This window comes from Emydura macquarii, unplaced genomic scaffold, assembly GCF_026122565.2.
Source record: "Emydura macquarii macquarii isolate MOO-44397 ecotype Brisbane River unplaced genomic scaffold, CSIRO-AGI_Emac_v2 contig_2308, whole genome shotgun sequence".
Lineage (NCBI taxonomy): Eukaryota > Metazoa > Chordata > Testudines > Chelidae > Emydura > Emydura macquarii.
This window is the reverse complement of record NW_027132445.1, coordinates 721,109-746,652: the sequence shown is the minus strand read 5'-3', so window position 1 is coordinate 746,652 and position 25,544 is coordinate 721,109. Positions and strand designations below refer to the sequence as shown.

Sequence of the window (25,544 nt, the reverse complement as noted above, 5' to 3'; positions counted from 1 at the left end):
CTCAAACCAATGGTAAATAGTTCCTCCCTCAGGGAACCCTATGGAAGGAGAATATGGAGCACTTCTGGCTGCTAGGAAGGAACACAACAGGAGGTCCTACTTTCGCTGGCAGACTCTTTTAGTGCCTGCTTGCATGGAGTGGGATCACGCAAGTCAGTGTAGCCTGCTGCTTCCCCTTGTTGAAATACTTCCAAAGTCTCTGGAACCTATTCACCAGGGTCAACCTCCCACTTGTAGATAAGCAAACAAGAATAAGGGGGTTGGGAGGAGAGGAGAATGGGCCAGGTGGAAGCAGCCCCTTCACTTTTCCCAGCACCAGCCCACAGGCCCCTGTAACACTGCTCACCCTCTGCTGAGATGGAGAGCTTGAATTCTAGAAGAACATAGGCAAAACAGCACAGATTTCTTCTGAGCTGAAGGTGAATGAGTTGGCACATGTTGTATATGTATGGATAGGCACAAGCTTTGCAAATTAAGATCTATTTTATAAGAGAAAAGCTGCCATGTTATACTGGTGCTCTGGTGAGAGAGTGTAAATCAGAAGACATAATTCATCCATTTCTTCCCCCCCCGTGCCAAAAACTCTAGGATTTGATTATGAAAAATATATAGTACACATATGAAACAAAGTATTCTTTGAAGACTACTGAGAAAATTATAAGGTGGCAGAATCAAATAGTGTCCTGTATTGAAATCAAAATTTGACTGTGTGCAAGTTAATAGAGTGCGAGCCACTTTAGCATTTGGGCTCAGCATGTTGCCTATTCCAAAGGGCTAGGAAGGGCATTTTTGGCTGATCATGCTATGCATTTTTATTGCACAGCAGTATTATTTCCCTTCTCTGGCACAAAAAGTTAACTTTTTAAAAAATGTATAATATCTGTAAAAGTTAAAAATTATATAGGGAAGAGTTTTTATTGAAACTAATCCAGACATGGAGGATACATGGTTCTGGACAGACACTACCAGTATCAATGTACATTATTTACTGTATGAATAATCCAGTTTACATTTCAGCAGTAATACATTTTTTGAAAAAAATTAAAAATAAAAGTTGTCTGTATCTCTTTAAAAAGAGTAAGCAATTTACCCCCAGAATATCTTCTACTAACAAAGTTTTTCTGTATTTGGCTACGTATGCGGATATTGTGGTGCCAAGTGCAATGGGCCCTGCAGGAATGAGCCGTGGTTGTCCTTCCTTAGCTCCCGGAGGTGTGAACACACAGAGACTCTAGTCAGAAGAAGAAAAGAAAATGTCATTAGAAAGTTTGGCTGTATTTGCACAGTAATTTGTGTCATTACATACAATAAATAAATAATAAAAAGAATGAAAGGATAAATGGAAATAATTTAAGTAGATCGGTTTTTGAGCTGACAACAATGAAACCAAGGTGTACAGATGGACTCAGCTTCATTCTGTCAACAACTGTTTTGGAGATTATAGCCAATTCAGTCCTGGCATAGTGGACGCAATACCTATTATAGTCAATATCAGCTGTGCTGACACATCAGGGATGGATTCTGCCCTTTTGAATACATTATGTATCCTATATAGAACTCTAGAGCAGTAAGTGATCAGGTAACAGAAAACTACTCATTTGTCTAGGATACATGTACTTCCCTCTTTCCACAGAAAAGGTTTAATAAACATAACTCCAAGCTCCCATTTCTCTTCCCCATTACCTCCCCCACCACTATCTCCACAGACAGGTGTCTTTGGCCCTGATCCTCCAATTGTATGCAGGCAGACAGATATCTGAACCCATGTGGAGCACAACTGAATTTAGTGGGGCCTCTGAGCAAGTATAAAAGTATCCCCATGCATTAATTCTAGTTTGCTGCCTTTGCTACCCAAGATTAATCTGAGCTGATTATGTTGCTGAAGACTCGGGAGTAGTTATGACAACTTTCACTTTATGAAAGCCTTCCACAAAACAATGACTATTTTTTAAAATAAAGCTGAAGTATACAACAAGGTAGCATTATTAAAGTACATGAAGTCAGCACAGGCACAAAGCTCCTGGCCATATGGATCCAGCTACAGCATCAAGGCCTAAGGCAGACTAGACTAGCGTATCTATTTTTTCCTCTATTATTTAAAATCAAATATTAAATTATAAAAAATAAATAGATTGAACACAACTACTAGCATACACAGAGGCTATCCTGCCAGGCCTCAACATGCCCATCTCCCAGTAAGAGTCCAGGAGAGTCATGTTCACAGGGACTTTAGGATCAACTTGCATACTGTAAGGAATAATCATATGCTGGAAGGGAAGTGGACTAAATGATCACCATCTTCCATTTCATGACTCTGTGGAAATAGTTATGGTTTTCTGTAAGGTATTTATTGCTAGATAAATGGGACAAGTTTCCCAGCCTGCTATGAATCAAAGTAGCTCCATTGTCTTCAATAAGGAACTAAACACTCAGTTTTAGTACTATTTGCTTATTTGTTATTGCAATGACAGTGCTGTTTGAGTTACTGTTTTTTGCTGGCCACTGCTTTGGACCTATTTGGCTTTCTTCACTAGCCAGTTGACACTGTACTAGCTGTACGATTCCAAGGTTTGCTCAGTCATTCAAAAGCATCTGACAAGCTGCCACCAATGGCTGAAATGCTGTGAGAATCATGCATAACAGCAAGAAAATTAGCTAAAATGTTGAGTAATGGATTAAATAATTATTCGAGTTGTATTTCTAGCAAGCAGGAGCTGTCTACTTAATTTACTCTTTGCTTGTTAGTAAAAATAAATCCACATATACCATTCTCTACTGTCAGAATGTTATCTTCTCTTCCCTGCTCCTAACTACTTCCCCTAAAAGAAATAATTTCTTTCTACCTCTCAAATAATTAGATACCCAAAGATGAATGGCAAACAATAAAGCAATGTGTTAGTGATTGTCAGTTGTAACAGTCATATAAAATTATTATATGCACAGGAAGCAGAATGATATTTCAAACCGTAAGTGAAATCCTGGCTCTACTAAAATCAATAGCAAAATACCCACTGACTTCAAGGGGCCAGGATTTCATGCCCTTCTATTTATCTACTTTAGTTACTATGTGGCCCCTGATATCATAGTATCCAAGTGCCTTGCAATATTTATCTACACAACCACCCCCAGTGAGGTAGAGCAGTACTATCATTCTCATTTTACAAATGGGAAACTGAGACACAGAGAGGCTAGATGACTTGCCCAAGGTCACATAAGTCTTTTGCAGAACAGGGAATCAAATTCTGGCTTTCCAAGTCTCAAGCCTAGTATTCTAACCACTGGAATATCCTTCTTTCTCGTCCCTTTTTATACATTCTTTACATTGATAAAACCAAAGTACTTTTTGAAAAGACTTTTTTTTAAACAGGGAACAGGTGGCTTATTACTAGTTTGATGCTGAAACCATTAGTCCAAATGGGGCAGAGTGGTTTGATTTATTTCAATAGTAAAATTAAATAAAACTGTTTGAACCAATAATGATATGCAGAATTTCCATTGAGTAAGTAACAGTAACACTAAATAGCATTATGATTTTTTATAAGAAATAGACAGAAGAAAAACTAAGGATGAAAGATCTTTATTCATGCAAATGTCCCTACTAACAAAAATTATGGAAACAAAAATCAGAAAATATGTAATATTTAGGGAGAAATTTCTCCAAACAAAATGTATTACAAGCTTTTTCATTAGGCATCAAAAGTCTTAACTGTCCAGACATACATGCAGTCACATGATTGCACTGGTTAATGTTACCATCAGACACTGCTCTCATTAAGTGTATTATAGTGATTAAATTTCTCAAGCTTCTAATAGTATCACACACATTATTTTTAATGACAATTAATATTAATGAAATTTTGTCTATATCCTAGCTATGTCAAACTTAAAGGTTCTTTTGCCAATAGTGGAAAGCGATACTGCATATACCCTTCTACTATGAGAAACAGAAACAGTTCAGAACAGAGCATCACCTTGGAAGTCAGAACAGAACAACCACGTTCTTTTTGAGGCCTTTTTATTTTCCTAAAATGGTTTCACTTTGGGCATAAAGTTGAATCAGGGGACTGACTGGCAGTAATTTTGTTATTTAAATATTACAGTGCCAAAGATATGAATGACATTTGTAGACAAAGCAGCAGCAAATACCAGTAGATTTTATAATCTCAAGGCCTGATCCTGGAAACACTACCAAACACAATGCTTGCCACCATGAGTAGTCCCATCCAGCTGACTCCTCACTTGGTAGGTTCTTGTGTTATATCTGATTGTTGTTTGTTTTACAGCACCCAAAAGGTGGTAAGGGTGTTATTAAAACACCAAAAAGGCAGGTCCCTATTCTGAAGAGTTTACAATCTAAGTAGATACGACATGGGTAGAAAACACAAAGACTAGGAGTAGCAAGGGACCAGAAGGACAAGAGGCACAAATACAGAATCATGAGCTGACTTTGGTGGTGCTTAATTAATCATGCAGATTTTTTGATGTATTAAATGTTTTGTCAGGCAGGGGTTTTGACTACGCAAAGGAGGACAAAGAAATGGTTGGGAAGGCGACAAGAATGGTCAAGCCAGAGGAACGGAAGACATGCAGAACTCAAGCAGAGTAGGAGGAAGGGATGAGAATGGGATTGTGCTAGAGGATATGGAACCTTTCACCTCTGTGTGTCTGGCTGGGAATGATAAAAGTAAATGCCATCTGCTTGCAGTGGCCTACATGAAATAGATGACAGTCCTGCGTCTAGATCACATAAATACCACTAGAACGATTGTTGACAGTGTTAGAAGAGAGGCTAAGGGCTTATCAATACAGAGACTTTGTACATGGCAAGCCAGGCTGCGAATCTACAGTGCACTAGCTTGCCATGTACTAAAAGCTCCATAGTGTGCTTTGATCTACTGTTGTTTCTAACTTTTAGCTCCCATGAAAGTTACAGCACCAGACTGATATCATCAGACACTGAAGTCCTGTATCCTGTTTCAAATAGCGGTATGTCAAATCACACCATGGAACTTTTAGTGCATGGCAGCAGGGTCCTCTTAGCCATATTGTGTGCTGTAGGTTCACATCCCAGCGTGCTGTTCACTGGATCACTGAATAGACAAGCCTTTAGTACAGAATGGGCCTGAAAGGCTGTGCTCCATCAGGATCAGGATTGAGGCACAATGATGGGGTCGTGAGGGGAAGCTGTATCTGTTTTGTAGATACAGGTTTTCAGTAACTTGTGAGATCAGTTCGATATTGTCACACTGATGGGAACCAAAATGTCTTAAAAATTAAAAAAAGAATAAATAAATAAATAGTTTTTCAACTCTGAGATTCCGCCATGTTGTATTCCATACTACTTACGTGGTCTGAAGAAACAACACTTCTTTGGACACGATAGTGCTAGTGACCATGCACAAGACAACCATTTTCTTCTGCTGCACCTAGTAGAGGCAGGTGCAATACTGAGGTTTGGTGCTTATTCACTTAAGCCTAATCTGAGACATTATGCTCTGCGAACCCATATAAATTCACAACTTCTTTTTAAGTTTGGCCTTTTGAAGGGGCAAGGAACTGTTCAAGTAAGATTTTTTGCTATACAAGCATAGTTTCTTACATGTAGAGAGAGAGCAAATTTAAGAATCCAGTAGAAATCGCCTTTTCAATATACTGGATAAACCCATATAAGCCTCCAAAACTCTGACAGAATAGAAAGGTATTTTTATTCTGCTTTCACTTACATTCTTATAATCTGATGGAATGGAATATCCACTATTATACTGAACTGGGAATTTTACATCTACATGGCTACTTGTCTTTCATAAACCTTAAAACTTAATCTGAGTTTGATGTTAAGTTTATCTGAACAAAAGCAAGAATATTTTATGCAACAGACACAAAGCAGGTGTCTCGGGATCTGAATAGAAATGCATCCCCTTACTAAAGCTCAGGAAACCACAGCACACAGAAAATGCAGTTCATCACCACCATCAATTTATTTATTTTTTTAAAATCAAATAAGCTAATAAACCTACTTGCACATAAAGTATTGAAAAGATCTTTCTTCACAGATCTTTTGTTTGTTAACTGTACACCTCTAGGGGAAGGAAGGGCTGAAGATTTAGAAAAACATAAGACCATTATTATTGATATGCATACTAATAGTATTATTTGTTTAGCACAGACAGCGTGCTTGACATTGTACCATATCCAAAAATGCAGATGATCAATGAAACACACAAAGATGGGAGTAAAAATTATGTACATGAAATGTGGGAATATGAATTGAAATTACATTAAATTAACAGGACACCGACAAGTCAAGATGAATTCTTGTAGACTTTAAAGCTAATAGTTCGCTTCATAGCCATCTCCTGACCCATCCCTTAAAAACATATCTGGCCCCCCAAGATAATAGTTACAGTTGAATATATGTAAAACAATTCAGCAGAGCAGTGGTATCGCTATTTTATTCAGTTATTTATTAAATGTATAAAATGTGCTCTTCCGCATAGCTCCAGGGACACGTCCAAAACCATAGACACAAATCTGTCCCTCTTCTTTTCCCCCCAAAACCCAACAAAGCAAAGCAAAACAAACAAAAATAACAAAATAAAAGATCCTCTGTCCCATTCCATTAATGGGCCTTGCACTGTGTCCTCAAGGCCAGGAAACTGAGCTATGTCTAGTAATGGGTGAACATCAAAAGGATGGAAGAATTGGTTTGATTTTGAAAATCTGGAAGCTTGCTTGAAATTCCAATCCCGCAGAAGCTAGCACTGTCCTGCAGAGTAAGAGTTCCTTCCATTCCCGTCAACAGACCTCTGCTTTTCCCTATCTTGATCTATTACTCCCTCTTCAAGAGGCAGTAACAGAATCTCTTCCGTCAGGTAGGACAGTGGCAAAGGCTGACAGCCTGTTATCCCCTCTTCTTTTAGGAAGGCCTGTTTGGTGACAGACTTCTCATAGGAACGGTCATACTGAATCAGACGAAAGGTCCATCTAGCCCAGTATCCTGTCTTCTGACAGTGGCCAATGCCAGGTATTTCAGAGGGAATGAACAGAACAGGTAATAATCAAGTGAGCCATCCCCTGTCGCCCACTCCCAGTTTCTGGCAAACAGAGGCTAGGGACATTTCAGAGCATGGCTTTGCATCCTGGCTAATAGCCATTGATGGACCTATCCTCCATGAACTTATCTAGTTCTTTTTAGAACCCTGTTGTAGTCTTGGCCTTCACTACATCCTCTGGCAAAGAGTTCCACAGGTTGACTGTGTGTTGTGTGAAGAAATACTTCCTTCTGTTCATTTTAAACTTCTACCTAGTAATTTCATTGGTAATTTCATTCTCCATTCATTAACTATGGCTACTTAGTGGGACCCAACAGTTTCATTGCTGGATCCCACCGAAGAGGCCCCCCAAAACGTGCTGTGTTTTGCTGGAAACTTCCTTCCTCCCTTCTCTGTCAGAATTACAAAGTTAGGAGATTTGCAACTAAAGGGGCTAAGTATTTTTCTACAAAGTTCCCTCTTGTTTCAGCTTTTTAGCCTTACTTTAGAGTTTACTAACCACGAACACAAAATAAATAAATAAATAAATCTTGACTGAAATGTGTTACTGTGCATAAAAGGGATCACTTTTCAAACTGAAATAGCTCAGTCATTATCATTTATTTGAATTCTTAAGTATTTCAAAAGTATGAGGATTCATATTAAGGATTAAAGGCCTGTAAAATTTTAGTTGAAAAACTATATTTTTAGTGATAGGATTGTTTAAAAAAAAAAAAAAAAGCATCCAACACCACACTATCCACTACCTTTGCTGATGTTGTTGTTATTGTTTGGTGGGTTGCATTTATTGTTGTGTCGTGGTGGCTTTTTAATTTGTTTTGCTGCCTATAAATTAACATTGACCAAAGGAATTTAAACCCAGTTTATCGCTATAATAATTTTTTAAAACAGCATGCTAAATTTTCACCTCAGTTCTCCACTGGTCAAATTCTGAGCCTCACAAAGAGGAGGTTTCTTACTGTAACGGAAGGTTATTTGAGATATGTGTTCCCTATTTGGATTTCAGACATGAGTGTGCATGCATACCATGTGTCAGAGCTGGAACTGTTTGTAGTAGTGTTCGTTGACCTGCACACGCATCATGAATCGGCCACTACTGCTTCCAAGGCGTTAAGAGGCTGTGTGGGCTGGTGCAACTCCTGGTCCCTTTTACCAGCAAGCAAGGGAGCCCACAGCAGAGGGGATGGAGGGCGGGTAAGTAACTTCCTCCTCTTCTTTGAGTGATGGTCCCTATATGGATCCCTAACATAGGTGAGTAGGGAGTAGTGCTCAGTGCGGAGGTGGGCACGGGGACTTGCAAGAAGTCACAGTCTGTAGGACAGCATGGCCGACTGCTGCACTCGCCATCACTGCTGGGGTAATGGCATAGTGAGCGGTAAAGGTGTGGACGGAGGACTACATGGCCACCTTACAAATGTCCTGCCATGGTATGTCCACTTGTCCTTGTTAATACGGATATCCAGGCCGGAAGGAGATCACGAAGGGTCCAGATAGTGGAGAGGAAGTAGTTGCACGACGGCGCAATGAAGAGCCAGTTGTCCAGGTAAGGAAACACAGAGTGGCTAAGACGACACATATGGACTGCGACGATGGTGAAGACCTTCGTGAACACAGGAGGAGCAGTGGTGATAGCAAAGGGGAGGACTTGGAACTCATAATGAACAGTGCCCCACTATGAAAAGGAGGGGCCTTCCAATGAGCCAGATGGATGTCGATATGGAAGCAGGTATCCTTCATATCGAGAGCCATGAGGGAGGGAGGGAGGGATGAGAGAATGAGATGGAGCGTGACCATCCAGAACTGGAATTTGCATATAAACTTGTTCAGTCACTCGAGGTCCAAAATGGGGCAGCGGCCACCTCCTTTTTTCGGCACAAGGAAATACGAAGAATAGAATCCATAGTAACGGTTAGGGATGCATTCTATGGCCACCCTTTCTGGGGGAGGGTTTCTGCTTCCTCTCAGAGGAGGTCATGGTGGGAAGGATCCCCATGGCCACCAAGGGATACATGATGAGGAGGAAATGAGAGAAACACTATTCAATACAATGGGTGGATGATGCCCACCACGCATTGATTGATGGTGATCTTGCCCCAATTGTGGGTGAACAGGGCAAGCCAAGATAATTTGGGGTGCTGTGGGAGAGGCAGGAAGAGATTTGAGGGCCTCGAGAGAAGAGTCAAAACGGCCGTTTGGATGGCGTTGCAGAGAAGCTGAGATGGCGGAAGTGGTAGCAGTGGAATAATGGGGTCATTGGATGTGCAGACGATGGCAAGACAGTTCCTGGGGGTGTTGAAAGTAGGGCTAGTAGGTGATGTGGAGACATAGGCAGAAAGATGGCCTCTGCTGCCTGCGGATCAGAGCCAGGGTGTAAATTCCAAGCAATTGCAAAGTGGCATGGGAATCCTTGAGAGAGTGGAGGGAGTTGTCCGTCTTGTCACTGAAGAGTTTTTGGTTGTCAAAGGGGATATCTCAAGAGTGCCTGGACCTCCTTAGAGAAGCCAGAGGACTCGAGCCAGGAATCCCAGCAGAGCATGACATCAGTTGCTAGAGCATGGGATGCTGTGTCAGTGGCATCGACCATAGCTTGGAGGGCCACCTTGGTGATGAGCTTGCCCTCATCTACCAGTGTCTGGTAATCCTACTGTTTCTCCATTTGGAGGAAGACCTTGAACTCTGCCAGCTTTGAGTAGGAGAGGAAATTGTATTTTGCCAAGATGGCCTGGTAATTGACAATACAGAACTGGAGGCCCGCAGAGGAATAAATTTTACACCACAGAAGGTCCAGTTTCTTCACCGCCCAGACCTGGGGTGGCCTTGAGGTGTTGCTATTGAGTGCGTTTAGTCGCCAAGTGGACCATGGGCATGTTGGGGGGCAGATGGGTAAACAGGAAATCCATATCCTTTCTCTCATCTAAGTGGCAGTGCTCAGTGCACTTCAGGGTAGGGGCACAGGAAGCCGGATTGTGCCAGATTGCCTGGACTGGTTGGAGGATGGCCTGGCGGATAGGGAGGGCACTCCAGGCAGGCCCTGGCGCTTGCAGAATATCCAGGAACTGGTATTGCATGTCCTGGACCTCCTCCACTGGGAGGTTGAGGGCTGCAGCCATGCGCCAAAGCAGGTTATAGTACTAGCTATGGTCATCCAGAGGAAGGTGGAATAAGTGTGTCGTCCAGGGACGACGAGGCCCTGATGGGTACTGACAGTACTGGTGGTATGGGAGTGTCCTGCGATTTGTCATAAACAGAGGGAGATGCAGTGCAGGCAGGGGATGGTCGGTCAAACAGCAGCGGCGGCACCCTGTAATCCCTGTAAAGGTCATAAGCAGGTCAATAGGGCCAAGCATATGAGTCGCTGGGCATTAGCAGCTCCCAGGAATAGCGGAACCACATCTCAGAAGAAGGGATGAACGTGGACAGGTAGGGCGGTTGTTGCCGAGGATCTGGGCTGTAGGAGTGTGCAGGTGAGCATGTGGGGTCCAGCTCTGAATACCACTCAGACTCCAAGAAGGGTCTTTCAGAAACAGGGCCATCAGTACTGGCAGTGCCAGGCAAGGCAGAGCAGGGCGCTGTTCAGGGAGGTATAGGAGAGATTCATTGGCCACAGATGAGAGCCTTGAGGCATCCGGGGAACCGGAGCTCTGAGGGGACCCAGCATATGGCAGCATCAGCTTGGCCATAGCCATCAGCAGAGACTGGCAGCTCGGCGTACGTTGAACCTAGCCTGAGAGTCCAGAGAGGCCTGGCAGAGTAGACGGTGGACCAATGGCTGAAGGCACCACCTGTGGGTCATGGTGGTTCTTCGACTTATGCTCTATGCGGGGCTTCTTAGGAAGTGGAGCAACTGGGTTGACATGCAACTTCTCACCTGACCTGGAGCAGCTCAGGGAAGCAACGCTGCAGTTAGGGGCGGTCCCCATTGGGGAGCCGCCCTTCTGCCCATGGCTGTGCTTTTTATGTACATGGTGGGGCTTCTGTGGCTGCACAAGTATTGTGGCCACCAGCGCACAGGTGGGAGCCAGGGGGCACTCTCCAGCATTGACAGACGCCGCTCCAGAGGATCTGTCAGTCCCAGGTCCGATTGCGCATGTAGCCTCCTCCATCAGATATTTGCGGAGGCCAAGTTCTCTAGCTTCCCAAATCCAAGGCGGGAACAAGTGGCAAATGGAGCAGCAAGAGACTACATGGGCTTCGCCGAAGTAATATAGGCAATTTTTAGTGCTCATCGCTCACAGGGAAGGAGTGTGGGCATTAAGCGCAGCTTTTGAAGCCGGCTTGCCAGGGAATAGTCCCCAGGAGAGCGGGGGAAAGTGGGGGGGAGAAGTCCAACAGGGAAGCATAACTAACTAACTAACAACGGGGTGACTGTATACAACTAGAAGGCTATGTACAAAAAAGCTGAATAGAAATGAAGATCAACAAAACTAAACAAACCAAATCAATACTGGAAAGTATCCCCAGGAGAAAAGCTTGGAATTGTAAAATGCCCAAGTTGAAGAAACAGCCAGAAGCTCTCTTTCTAAAAGCTTCCACAGTTAGAGCCAACTGTATCCTGTTTTTGAACACAAGTGCCAGCAATCCCACTGCTAGGAGAAGTAGGCAAGGGGGGAAAAGAACAAACTTCTTGCATATTTATAGAAACACTGATAACACATGAAGAGCTCTGCATTTATCTATTATACAGTATTAGGTATGCTGGAAAAACATATAAATATTAGACAAAGGAAGGGAAGACAATATATTTGTACATTGTAAAACAATTTGTAATGTAGATGATAATTTTGGGGGCCCATGATAAACTAATCATTGGGATCGTGAAGCTGAATGACTGGAGTGCTACATATTACCATTATTAAAAGTTGTGCTAAAATTCCAAACTAGTTGGTATATTTTCAGGGAAGTTTTGTTTGTTTTTAGGATGGAAGCTACCACTTCTAAATGTATTTAATTGCTGGAGACTTTGCTACTGAGCAGGAATAGAGCATTGTACACTGACAAATATGAAGAAACAAAGATTTTTCTCTCTACATATACAAAGGATACATAATGACAGAAATAATTCTAGTGATTTTGGGGGCTCTGAACTTGAGATTCCTTAAAGGGGATTGATTTTCAGAGAATGGTTGCTTTGCACTTTCACAAAAATCAGTGCCTTTAAGATGTCTCCATTTGGCCATCCAAAAACTGAGACAGCTACAATCACTAGTCACTTAGGAAAATTTACTCCAGTGTTCTTAATTTATACAATCTTCCCTTCTACATAAAGTCACTAGATGGCGCTGTATATCAAGCTAGAACAATAATTGCTACATACTGTAGGAATTCTAGCATAATAGCTCTATTAAATTCACCCTGAAGTACAGAGTATGCACACATATTTGTGGCCTCTGACAATTCTCTTTACAATAAAGCTGTTGTGAATCACCATCTGAAGGGAGGATGATTGGTTTTCACAGCAATTTACAGCATCAGGAAAAAACAGGTATTGCTCACAAGATCAGGTAGAAACTAATGTAGGTATATTGCTATTACATTTCAAAAACTAAATGGGTCCAAACTGCATATCCTTACTCATGTGAGTATAGTATTATAACTATCCACTGCGGAATTACTCACATGAATAAGAACTACATGCGTGAGAACGCATTTGCAGGAACTGCTCATATATCAATACATAAATATTGCAGCTGTGACACAAAATAAAAAGTTTTGGGAACATTCACACACATAAGGCCCAAACTGGAAGCATGTGCTTAAGTCCATCCCTATTTAATATAGCATTTAGGAACATGAGTACATCCCTCTGCGTTCAATAGGACTTAATCAAGTCTTTCAAGTTAAGCACATGATTAAATGCTAAACTCAATTAGGACCATAACTGCAAAAGTTTTGAACTGTGTGTAATTCCCTGGTTCGGGTAATAAAACCAAAGGAACAAAATGGGATCATAACAGTCTTTTCCCTGAGAGTTGAGAAACATTACCATTTGCTTACAAGGCTGTTCCAGTCTCCAAGGTAAACACACAATTAGTTGGTATTTTCAAATGCGTGTTATGTCCCCTTAAGACCAAGTGTCTTATTTGTAATCGTACTAACCTATAAGAGAAACTTGTAAGTAGACCACTTCTTAGAATAGCCAGGACAGGGGTACTGGGTATGTGTGTGCAAGAGCGGGTAAAAGGGGACACAAGGAGCCCTTTGGACTCTTCCAGGCAACAATTTAGGCAGCAGCAGAATCTTGGTGCTTGCACTTCCTGAGCACAAAGTGAAGGGAGTGTTAGCACTGCCAGCAGTTTTAGACAACCCAAGGGCCATGTTCCCTTTGGCATCTGGTACAGGCTGATGGGCTGTGTGAGAAAACACATTGAATACTTTACATTGGTGTAGCAGCTGCCACCTCAGAGATCCTACTCCACAGATCTGGGGGGCAATCTACTTGCCTCTTTTCTCAGCAGAAAACTGCCATAAGTACATTGCATCATCACAACTCCAACATACTTTTTCAGAAAAGTCTTGTAGAATTTAATAGGAATAAAACCAACAAGGTATTACAGAAATTACTCTGAAAAATCTATGGAATTGTATTAGGAGTGACAACTATTTTACATATATTTTAACTATCTTATGAAATTCAAGAGCAGGGATATAATTTCCTATTCAATTCTGTAAGCTGGTTAAAACATTTACAGAAAGGTATCTTGTTCTGTTAAATTATATAGGGCTTTTCTCCGTTGGTGCAATACCCCTTTAGAAGCCACTGAGATACATGTATTATGCACAAAACAGAATACAACAGACAGACTAATTCAGAGCTTTCTTTTGAATTCTTTAAAAGCATATTCATTTCACCATATTCAAATACAATTTTCAAGTACAGAAAGGGCTAGCCATACTAAAACCAACAGAGTGGGATGCGTTTACGACTAATTTATTATAGCCAATTTTAAAACTGCAATGACAAGGCTGTTTCCCTGTTCCTTCAACATTTTAAAAAACAAAACAAAACCACAAACATCTTGCATGATATGAAGTAATCACTTGTTGGGTCTCACTTTGTAAACTTAGACTCTTCTAAAGTATCTGAAACAAGGACATTTTCTTCTGTGCTGTGTATAAATTCATACATTAAAATTGGTCAAAGGTAGTTATTGGAAATCTTGTTCCAAAAAGCTGTTCTGTGGCTAGGAACTTTGCATGTCTGGATTCCCAGAGTGAGCTTTTATAGCGGCTATAAACTATACAAATATGGATTCATAATGGAATCCCCAGTTTAACAGAGTGGTCGCCTTCCTTTTATCCATGATCCTGACTTTGTCAGTCCTTAGATGGAGTCACAGAACACATTACTGGTGGGTTACACAACTAGTTGCGAGACGACAGCGGAACACTGGTTATCAGGATTCCTAGGTTCTTACACAACACTTCCCCCACTTTGCCTCCCCCCAATACGTACATACACGCATGCGCGCCCACAGTGCAATCAGCAGTCTCAGGCATCAACGTTTCTTAGTTATTTCTTCAAAAAGCACGGTGCTACAAGGCTCAAACAAAGATCGGTTTAATATTAAAGTAGTCATCCTGACTGTCGTCCTGACTGGATGGATTCAATAAGACTTACACATATTTCTGAAGCTAGCTAAAAAAGCCTAAAGCCAACATTTCAAAATTGTCCTCTATTTTTCGTTGCCAAAATTGATATAGCTATCCATATCTCAAGCTGGATACCCAAAATATTAAAAATGAGAGGCCACTTTTGAAAATGTGGGTGTAAATATTTAACTGCTTCATTCATAAACTTTATGAACTAGTATAATTTTACATTTATATATGCTACATAGAACAGCAGAGCAAAACACAGGAAGTTCTATCTGTGCAACTGAAATAACTATAACTAAATCACCACGGTGGAGACTTTCAAATGCACATCTGCCAGTGAGAGATACCTATCTCACACGGAAAGTCAATGGGAGTTAGACACCTCACTGCCATTTGTGCCTTTGAAAATGTAACATCCTTAAAACCACGAAAATTTAGGGTAAAACAAAAATGTTATAAATAAATAAATAAATAAATAAATAAATAAAATGTTATATTGTACACTGGAAACAAGAATCCCCAGATTAACTTTTAGTTACAATTTCTTACAAAAGTAGTCTGCTGCATTATTGTTAAGTGACAGGAGTACGATATGGGCCTAACCTAAAGCCACTGAAGTGAACAAAAAGATGTCACATTGGTTTTGATGGGCTTTTGATCAGGCCCTATATGAGCAGATGAACACTACACCATTGTGGGGCAACTGCAATAACGTTTCAGTGACAAGTGTAATCAATGTGTATTTTTAATGCAGCTGGTTTTTGTTTGTTTGTTTTTTCCAGTGGTAGAGTTAATTATAATGGAGCACATTATCTTGTTTGTCTAAAAAGCAATAAAAACAGCAAAGGCCAGTTTGCACACAGCCTCATATCAGGTGCTCAACAGGTCATGAGACTGTAAGAGACCCCTCCTCATCTTGTGCCCTCCATGCAGAAGCTGGGCATAATCTGAAATCTTGAGCTGTAAGGGTAGTGCTGCTACTAGCTTCTACAAAGACGAAGCGGAGGAGGTAGGGCCATTGTTTAATTCTCGCACAGCACCATCCCAAGCAGAGCTGGCCAGCAACACACATGCTGAATCCTCATAAGTGAAGGCTAAACTTCCTGTGAGCACAGGGGAGGTTTGCATCACCCCCAGCATGGAATAAATGATTAAATGCTAGAATTTGGCAGAAAAAACAAAGGTGGTATTCATAGTACATAGGCAATGTGTGGTGAAGCATACCCCTCTGGAAGAAAAGTGATAAGCCTTGTTCAAGAAATACCTACATTACAAAACTCTCTCAGAACAGGATTGATTTCTGAATGATAAACTGGGTTATCTTTATTGGATCAAGTATTTATTAAAGTTAGAATCATTTCTTACTTACAAAGAGCTAATGTACGACCTTTAATTCATACCTTTGAATGGGACACTGTCAACAAGCCTGTTTTCTTAAAAATGAGTTAAAAGTACTTTCAGGTAGTGCAACCCAGCCTTCTGTCAGTTTGTGCACCTTTACGTTCATCTTTTCCTACTGTTTTATAAGTGCTTTTCTCTCCCCTTTTGCTGCATGAAAGACCCACACAACAGCAGCAGGGGAAATTGACTAACGGACTATGCAGGTATAAACCATCAGAGCTGACTAATGTGTAAGTTTAAATTAAAACAACAGAGAAAAATGTTTTGCCTCTCTAATTAGTTTCACTTATAAAAGTCTGAGGTGTTTTTTGTACCAACAGTAGGCATACATTTTTTCGGACAAAAGTGTGATTTTTTTTAACTTGATGGTGTCCCTTTAAAGTGTAACTACATTTTGCTGCCTGCAATTTTGTCATGTAACTAAGTCGTATATGATGGTATCTGGATAGAATTACCAAGATAAACATTTTTGCTTAACTCAATACATTCCAAATACCACAGGAATACAGTGCAACTAACTATATTGAATGCTATATATATATATATGTTATGCAACTAACAACATTGGACTAAGCTCATTCCTGTTATAATTGTTGTACCCAATTAATTTACACCACAAATTAATTTGGCTCACTCGTTTTACATGTATGTAAATATTTCTTCATGTTAATCAACGCCTGAGTTTGAAATTTAAGTCACTTCATTTTCAGGGTACTGTAGACAACAACAGAGAAACCAATGAAGTTTAGAAACCAGAAACTTAAAAGGATAGAAAGAACAAGTCACATTTAGAGGAAATCAAAGTTACTTTTTCTCTCTTTAAAGAGAACATCTCTGGATAAATGCCTGGGCTTGGGCCTGGCTATGTTGTGGGGAAATCTGTATAAGAATGCAGTCTTTCAGCTTCATAAAAACGGCCATACTGGGTCAGATCAGTGTCCATCTAGTCCAGTATCCTGTCTTCCAACAGTGGCCGGTACCAGATGCTTCAAAGGGAATGAACAGAACAGGGCAATTATTGAATGATCCATCCTGTCATCCAGTCCCAGCTTCTGGCAGTCAGAGGCTTAGGGACAACTATAACATGGGGCTGCGTCCTGACCATCTGGGCTAATAGCCATTGATGGATCTATCCTCCATAAACTTGTCTAAATTTCTTTTTGACCCAGTTACATTTTTGGCCTTCACAACATCCCCTCGCAACGAGTTCCACAGGTTGACTGTGTGTTATGCAAAAAAGTTCTGCCTTCTGTTTGTTTTAAACCTGCTGCCTTCTATTAATGAAGTTGCTAGACTTTAGAGAAAGAATAGCACTATATGTGTAAAGCTAAAGAATATTGATTAAAAAGCAAGGCCCTTGAAAGCTCAGTGCAGAAAATACCTTTCTCATCACTAAATTCAGCAAAATTGCATCTACAGAAACAAAAATAATGTAAAACTAATATTCAGCACTTAGCTAGCATTTCCTGCTAAATGATGTACAAAATAAGATTACAGTGTCTTTGTGGAAGTGGAAAATGCATTTTTAGTTAACTGTACAGAAAAGCAGCATCTAAATCCAGAATACTTACATTATTGCATTCTCCCAGGAAATATAGTGCAAATCCATCAGCTTTTGTAGCTGCCAAAGCAATAATAAAAGAAGTAATTGTACTCAGAGGGAGAATCAAACTTATGCATGTTCTCCAAGATGAAACCAATGACTCATTCCACTTAGGACAATCAGCTAAACTTCTGAACGTGCAATGTCATTGCTGTATCCCCTGAAACTGCACAGAAACCCTGCAAAGTTAGTGGCATACGATAATACTGTTTTCCCCCATTCAAATGTAATATATTTGAGACATAATTGGAAGCTCCAACCTGATAAACTTACCTAGTCTTTACTTCATCTCTAGTAAATATTATATTGCATGAATACATATTACAGCATACAAATTAAATAAAAATACACATCCACAATGTAATCCATGTAGACCAGTAGACCAGTGTTACTCAACCTTTTAAGTAGCAAGTACCCCCTAACTTCTGAAAATTTTAATAAGGACTCCAACACTCAATTTTCCATGGGATTTTATATTTACAGACTAATGTGAGCCATATGTTGGAGGAAGGGATGAGTATATAATGCCGTAATAGGACAGATGTCAGATCTAGGGTGGGTAGGGTTACCACCTTTACATCAGGGGTGCGCAACTCAAGTATGTACCTGGGCTAGAGGAGATGTTAGCCAAAGCTAGGAGGAGTTGAGCTGCATGCCAATGCTGGGGAATATAAAGCACCATGCCAAATTTTTTGCCGTAGATTTGAGAGGAGGAAGGGGTGAGAGAGAGACAGGGAAGGAGAATGAGAGAGAGAGAGACAGGAAAAGAGAGTAACTGGTGAAATCGGAGGCTGTCATAGTTGTCAATTTCACGGCTCAGCTAGAGCCATGAAATTGACAAGTTTTCTGGGCACTGGGCTTTGAGCCAGGGAGGGGGGCTGCCACTTGGGCAAGTTGTAGGCGGATGCCACCTGGCTGCCAGCCTGGGAGGTGGGTGACTGCCACCCAATCCGAGCTGGGGCAGAGGAGCCTTCTGCGCTGGCTAGGACTCAGGGATGTAGGCAGGCGGCTGCTGCCCGTCTTCAAGCCAGGATGCTGGAGGCTGTCCATCAGCTCGGAGCCAGGGCGCAGGTGGCTGCCACCCAGCTGCGAGTCCAGCTCACAAGATGCAGGAGGCTGCCACTGGGCTCCCACCTTGGAGCTGGGACCCGACGGGAAGTGGGAGGCTGCTGCCCGCCTCCCCCAGAAGCTAGCGGCTGCCGCCTGCCTCCCAGATGGGAGCTGTGACCGGGTGGGAAGTGAGTGGCTGCCACGCGCCTTCCCCAAAAGCCAGTGGCTGCTGCCTGACTCTCAGCTGGGACTAGGCGGGAAGCGAGTGGCTGCAGCCTGGCTTCCTGGGACTGTAGTGGCTGCCGCCCGCCTCCCAGTGGGGAGCAGTGACCAGGCGGGAAGCAGGGGGCTGCCACCCTCCTTCCCCAGAAGCTGGGGACTGCTGCTCGCTTCCCTGCTGGGAGCTGTGACCAGGTGGGAAGTGGGCTGCTGCCGCCAACCTCCCCTTCACTCTGTCTTTCCCCAGGTACCTGCTGCCTGCGTCTCGCGTACCCCCAGAGGTACGCATACCACAGGTTGAGAAACTATGATATAGAACATAGATAGCACGTTTTCCATTAACAAAAGAAAAGTTGCATCCCTTGTACAGAGCATAAACTCTTTCTGTCCTTTCCTTAAGATACATAAGCATGGCAAAACAATGAATAAGCCTCAAATGCTGCCACTCTGTGTGTATGACAGGGTTGTTTCTAGTTTCTATGACATGTGGGGGCCTACGTTTTCCATAGCTGTCCTGTATTAAATATATTAAGACACTCCAGGGAGTAAGTATCTGCTGGCAATTACTGCAAGACACAGGTGGTGTTGTGAGGCATAAGGCCAAAGGCTGAGTGCTTTAAGTATGAAAAAGTGCAATAATCCCTTAGAAATAAACCCTCAGAGGTATCTAATTGCTAAAACAAAAAAAAAAACCTCTCAGAAATAGAAGAATACATCAGGCCTGTGCTTTTTTACTCAGCATTACAAAGTATGTTCAACACTTTGGGCACAAGTACACCTCTCTGTCTGTCAGTAACGCTATATCCTGTACATGCACAGGCACTGCATTTCAGGGAAATGATTACATACCGGGGGTGGTTAAAGTCAACTGGCCTTCTACATGTGTTTGACAGAACCAAAAACCCACTGTCTGATTGCTTAATTAGTGACATGGATATGAGTGACATCATTGCCAGTCAGTGAGAAGCTCATTTGTATTTGAGTTCCAAAGTCATTTCAAGAGAGAATATTAATATTATATGTCTATTGGACATGACAGGAAAGAAGAGCATTGTAAATTAAGGAAGGAAAACCTAATCTCTAGTCTACTAGGAATATGGCATGATGTGCTGTCTCTGTCTCTGTCTCTCCTCCAACCTCTCATTTGCTCTCTAACACAAACCAGAACTGACCAGATGGGTTAAAGTTGAATCAGAACCCAACCATCCATTATAGTGACTGTAAACAAATGTAGTCCATTTGAAACACAATACACATAAAATAGAAGAACCAGCTTCATGTTACAAAGTGTGGGAGTGGTAGGGATGCGGGGAAAAGGTTGTAAAAGACTTATTTGAAAAGTATGTGAGGCAAACACGCCTGGACAGATGCTTTCAATGCAAATCAATCTGTACTCACTTTGGGAGTACACTTCAGGGGAGGGAGCTGATGGAAGCTTTAAATGTTTACAGGACACATGTTTCACTTTTATTCATGGACCATATCTTTTTCATAAAGAGATACCTAGAGCACATCAAAAAATGCTGTGACTCTATTAAGTTTTATTTTCTCTTCTGGAAAAAATACACCCAAATCACCTCACATTTGATAAAGGAGCAGTCAAGATTTTCAATAATATTGCTGACAGCTAATTCTACAACTTTCCAAATCGATCTGGCAGGTGACACCAAAATCAGAATAATCTATTGAGTGGTTTGCTTTGCAATTGGCCCTGATTCAGCAACTGGACTCACAGCTGGGTGAACCCTGGCCCCAAGCTGGAGCTGCACTGACATCCAGGGGCTCCATACCAGTGCAAGGGCTGCTTGGTGTGGAGGCAGTTACAGGATGGTGTACCGAGCATGTGCAGTTATTCTGTAATAGCTATATTTATTTATTAAATAGCACAACTAATGCACAGAGTGCCACAGCAAGGCTTTAGCTACTGGACATCAAATCCTTTTCCTTACCTATTTTAATGATGCTGCTCAGTTCATATAGGAGTAGTTGGTTGTCTCCTCCTGTATCCAACCGTTGTTCTATGTAGCTGTTCAGTTCGTATACCACTCCTTGCATATTCGTATCCTGGTACTATTGAACCAAAGAGGAAAAACCCAGTTTAGAACAAACATATTCTACAACTTGAAAAAAGTGTTCTCAATATACATGTATAAAAATATACAGTGGATGTTATGTATCTAATCAATCCTCAATTGTCAGCCATAAGCCTATTGCCTGACTCTCATGCTACGGCTATGTGATATGAATTAGCATTCCATGCTATGGCCAGCTAGCCAATAGTTCAAAATGTATTGTGCTAAACCAATGATCAATTATTAATTGGCTACACATGACCAGAATCATATGATCATATATCAAGAAACTGATATGTGTGACAGTTAATAGGCAGGTACCCTTCATATGCCTCCCTTTGACCTGTTTCCTCTATTACAAAAAGGCAGCTATTTTAGCCCCCACCTTCTGACTTCATTACCTACTTCTCTAGTACTCCAGCCTGTGTGTCTATTTTCCCCAAGTTTTGTTGGCATAAGTGCTTATGTGTACAGCACTATGTCGGCAGGAGAGCATCTCCCGCCAACATAGCTACCGTCACTCATTTAGGTGGTTTTATTACGTTAGCGGGAGAACTCTCTCCTGTTGACATAACACAACTACACAAGTGCTCTTACAGCTACAGCTGTGCCACTCTAAAGTTTTAAGTATAAACTAGCCCTAACTTAGCACTCACTTTGCACAGATACAAGTAACAGCATAAAGAGCAAGGCAATGAAGAATGAAGTCTGGGGTTGCCAGCACATTTGAGCCCAGATCTGCAAACTCATGTTGTAACACTCTGGGTTTCTCTCAAACCAAGACTGTAAATCATGAAAAATTGCAGAGCGGTTTTGTTATGTGGAAAAATGTCCTTAAAGGACCAAATTCATTTTCACCTGTGACCTAGAGTAATCAGGATTTGAAGCTAAATCTTCAACGTTTAAGGCTTGTACTTTAACTTGTTCTATCATCTACATGAATCTATCAGCACAATATCATAATCCTTTACTCAACTTTCACGTAACTAAGAACTATATACACATTGTAATTATGCAATTAACTACGTGAATAAACTGTAACATGTGTTAGCAAACATTTCATAAATCTAAGCAGATTGAAGTTGCTGCACACATTTGTGCAATTGTAAAAATGCTAGCTGCATAACAAGAGTATTAATTTGTAACATGGCAGATTTCCATCTGAGATTATCTGGATTTGACAACTGGCAAGATGAGTAAAATTTGTTTAGAATCATAATCACATCATTTTATAAGAGGTTGATGAGGTCTAAGACAAGTGGAAAATAAAAAACTAAATCAATCACTATTCAGTGCTGGACCCATACTGGAATCAGTTTATAACACAGATAAACACATCTTTCATACAGGTTGGGCAAAATAAAATCAAAACTGATCCCAACTGATGAAAGAAATTCCTCAAACAATTCAACCTTCAGTGGAAAAAAAAAGGCATACAAATATGGTTATTTGCCATCACACACAGTTTAAATATTGTTTCATATTTAACAGGTGTCCTAAAGTTTAAAAATTACCAACAATAATCTTTCTAACCCATTCCTCTCACCACTCAGCTCTTTCTGTATCAAACGGATAACCCTCCAATATTTTGGGGCTTTTACTTGGGAAATCTCAATTTCAATGGCACTAAACTAAGATAAAGCAGGATTAGTTCATTTTAATTCACTTTATCATCGCCAGTGATAAAACTGCATCCTACTGACACGTTAATTAAACTAATCACCTAAATCATAGTACAGTACTGTAAAATGGGATAATAATTTAGAGGACAAATCACTGTGTAAACATCCATGATTGAAGAACTTTTTGCAGAGCTTTTTCAGAAATACTTCTAGCACCTATTTGTCTTTAGAACATAGACGTGCACAACAGCTGACAGCAAATAACAATGCAAGATAATTGGACGAATACTGCTAAGTTTTCTATTTAAACAAAAGGATGCACACTTTTTAAAAAAAACTAACACAAAAATTACAATGATAGGTTAAGCCCATGCAGAGATACTGTGACTTTAGAAAGAGTCAGATGGATGTGATTCATTCAATGTGAAGAATTAAGTAATCAAAAAGTCAAGTGCATGTAACATTAAATGAAATATGAATAAGTATGAAGGACTAAAGTGACAGATTAATCTGCATGCCTCACTGCTTATAAGGTAATTGTGCCAGGGACATTCTTCCTTTTGGTATTGTGGGGAAAAAAACAAAACTGATGGCTACAATCTGCTGTAACAGAAGGGCTACGGTAACAGGGATCAATGTCAGTAAATACGAAGTCAAAAATCAAAAGCAGACATGTGCCTTTCTTAGTGTTATCTATAACTTCCTATAGTATTTGCAGAGTTCCTGTGGCAAAATAATCTGTTACTATAGCAGCAATTTTGTTATTTATTATTATTATAGAATTCTCCCCCCAAATCAGTGATTCCCAGCCTGTGAGGTACAGCCCTGTCTTTTTATAACATCTCAATTATTCAGCAGCATTCACGCTGTAGTGCATAAAATTACCTGGAGGGTAGGAGGAATTTTAAAAAACTAGGACTGTAGCTTCCCTTTGATGTGGGAGAAGGGAGTGGCAGACTCATTTTGGGAGTGCAGAAGGATTGGAACTCAGGAACCTCCCTAGATGAGTGGATGAGAGGTGAGGAAGCCATAAAATATCGTGGAGGGGGAGAGGAAGTAGGAAAGACGGCAATATTGAAAAACATTGCTTGAGATGTTTAAAAAATGGACTGGACGGAGCACTGGAAAATATTTATGATGGATTTGGAGCTACTCTGTAATAATGTATATATATTATATATTCTAATCATTTGATTGTTGTAAGTGGAGGTTACTGTATGAATACAAAGGGTTCATTCAAATAGGGGCCAGCAGCACATATGCAAGATAAAGGATAACAGCTTCAAATAGCCACCCATTTACTCATGCTTCAGAGAACATATTCAACCTATTCACTTTAATGTCCTACATCCAACCCTCTATGAAGCTCCACGGACCAGTTTGTCATGGAGGGAATCTCAGTTTGTAAACAAAGGAGAACCAAAACATCCAGGGGGATAAAAATGCATTCTTGAAAGTGGGCTTTGGGAGTTGCTGATGAGAAGCAGTTCTCACTGGATATGTCTACAGTGCAAAACAAACAAACTGTTCACACTATGCCTCAGAGCCCAGGTCTACAGACTCAGGTTTGCGCTACAGCACTAAAAATAACACTTCAGTTGTTCTCACCTGGGCTGGAACTCAGGTTCTGAGACCCAACACCCGTCGCCAGGTTCTGAGCCCAAGCAGGAACATCTACATTACTATTTTTAGCACTGTAGCATGACTCCAAGTCAGCAGACCTGGCCGCTGAGGCTTTCTGCTATGGGCTTTGGGGTTTTTTTTGGACAGGTTAAACCTACCCATAGACACAGACCCCAAAGGTCAAGGGCTGGAGTAAACATGGACATGCCTAGAGTCTCTGCCAGGGATAGCAAGCCTCCAGGTAAAACAGACATATGTATACCCTTTTATTGGTTTAAAATCTTTTATTTTCTTATGTTATGCTTTGTTACTATTGTGGTAAATAAACAGTAGTTTGAAGAAGGGGGACTGGTCACCTATATTAACCACTTGTTACAGCTCCCAAAGGGAAGACTTGCAGGTGCTAAACCCAGTCAGGCCTGTTAAGACAAGTACTTTTACACAGCATTTAAAGGAGAGAATCTTTCAGTACTGTTGAGTCAATGACAAGAAATCTGATATTCTAGATTTTTGGTCAACCCCTAAAAGAGTCCAGCATTCTTAGAATGAGCACCACAGAGTTCGCCACCTCTCACTTTATGTTCTCAATACCTGGTCCTGCTCCCCATGTTTCGTATCTTTTTCTTTAAAATTGGCAATTACTTTCTTTTCCATGAAGAACTGAACATATGTTGCCTCTAGTTTCAGCAGTTAATGCCAGGAGAGTCCACTGTCCTGCAGAGGTCCCTCTCAGGGTATTCTAACATGAGATTTCTAAAATGGTTGGCAGAAACCTACTGACAGAATTTCACTGATATCATTCTGGGCTGCAGCCCACCAGTGTCAGAGAAAGAAAGACAGACAGAAGATGTGGGGGGGAAGAGGGCTCCCCTCAAACAAGTAATCTATCCAGGCTATTCACTCTATAAGCAGCTTTGCTCTTATGTCCAAGAGCTTTGAAATGTGAATGGATTTTAGGGTCAACTCTCCATGATCTTGAAGAGAATGAGTTACTCAGAGTGAACCCTGAAACCTCTATCTCCAATCTGCATCAGTTTGTGAGGGTCAGAATTAGTCAAGTCTGAAGAAGCCTGACCTCAGTTCAAAAGAAGCCTGTTTCTCAAGAAGGAGAGCAAATCAGGGAGCCCATGGTAATCTAGTGGCCCCTAACTCAATAGGTCAGAGAGTCTCCTACTATAGTCACCCATTTAAAGCCACTGCAGGGCCTGGATAACTTATCTCTGAGTAATCTCATCCGAAAACAAATTAAACTACTCTCTCTATGCAGACAATTCTAAGATCTACCTCTCCACTCTAGAGCTGTCTC

General features: G+C 41.1%; 1 protein-coding gene across 2 annotated transcripts in view; it reads right to left on the bottom strand.

Moving 5' to 3' along the window:
- The window catches only part of PDE10A (phosphodiesterase 10A), a 279,406-nt gene that overhangs the window by 67,320 nt on the left and 186,542 nt on the right, over positions 1-25,544 (bottom strand). For both annotated transcript variants that reach the window (XM_067560784.1, XM_067560785.1), the window contains 3 exons: positions 20,871-20,991; positions 17,621-17,670; positions 1,091-1,231 (listed from right to left, as the gene is read on the bottom strand). In XM_067560784.1, the coding sequence (XP_067416885.1) occupies positions 1,091-1,231; positions 17,621-17,670; positions 20,871-20,991 (312 nt within the window). The remainder of the gene's footprint in view (positions 1-1,090; positions 1,232-17,620; positions 17,671-20,870; positions 20,992-25,544) is intronic.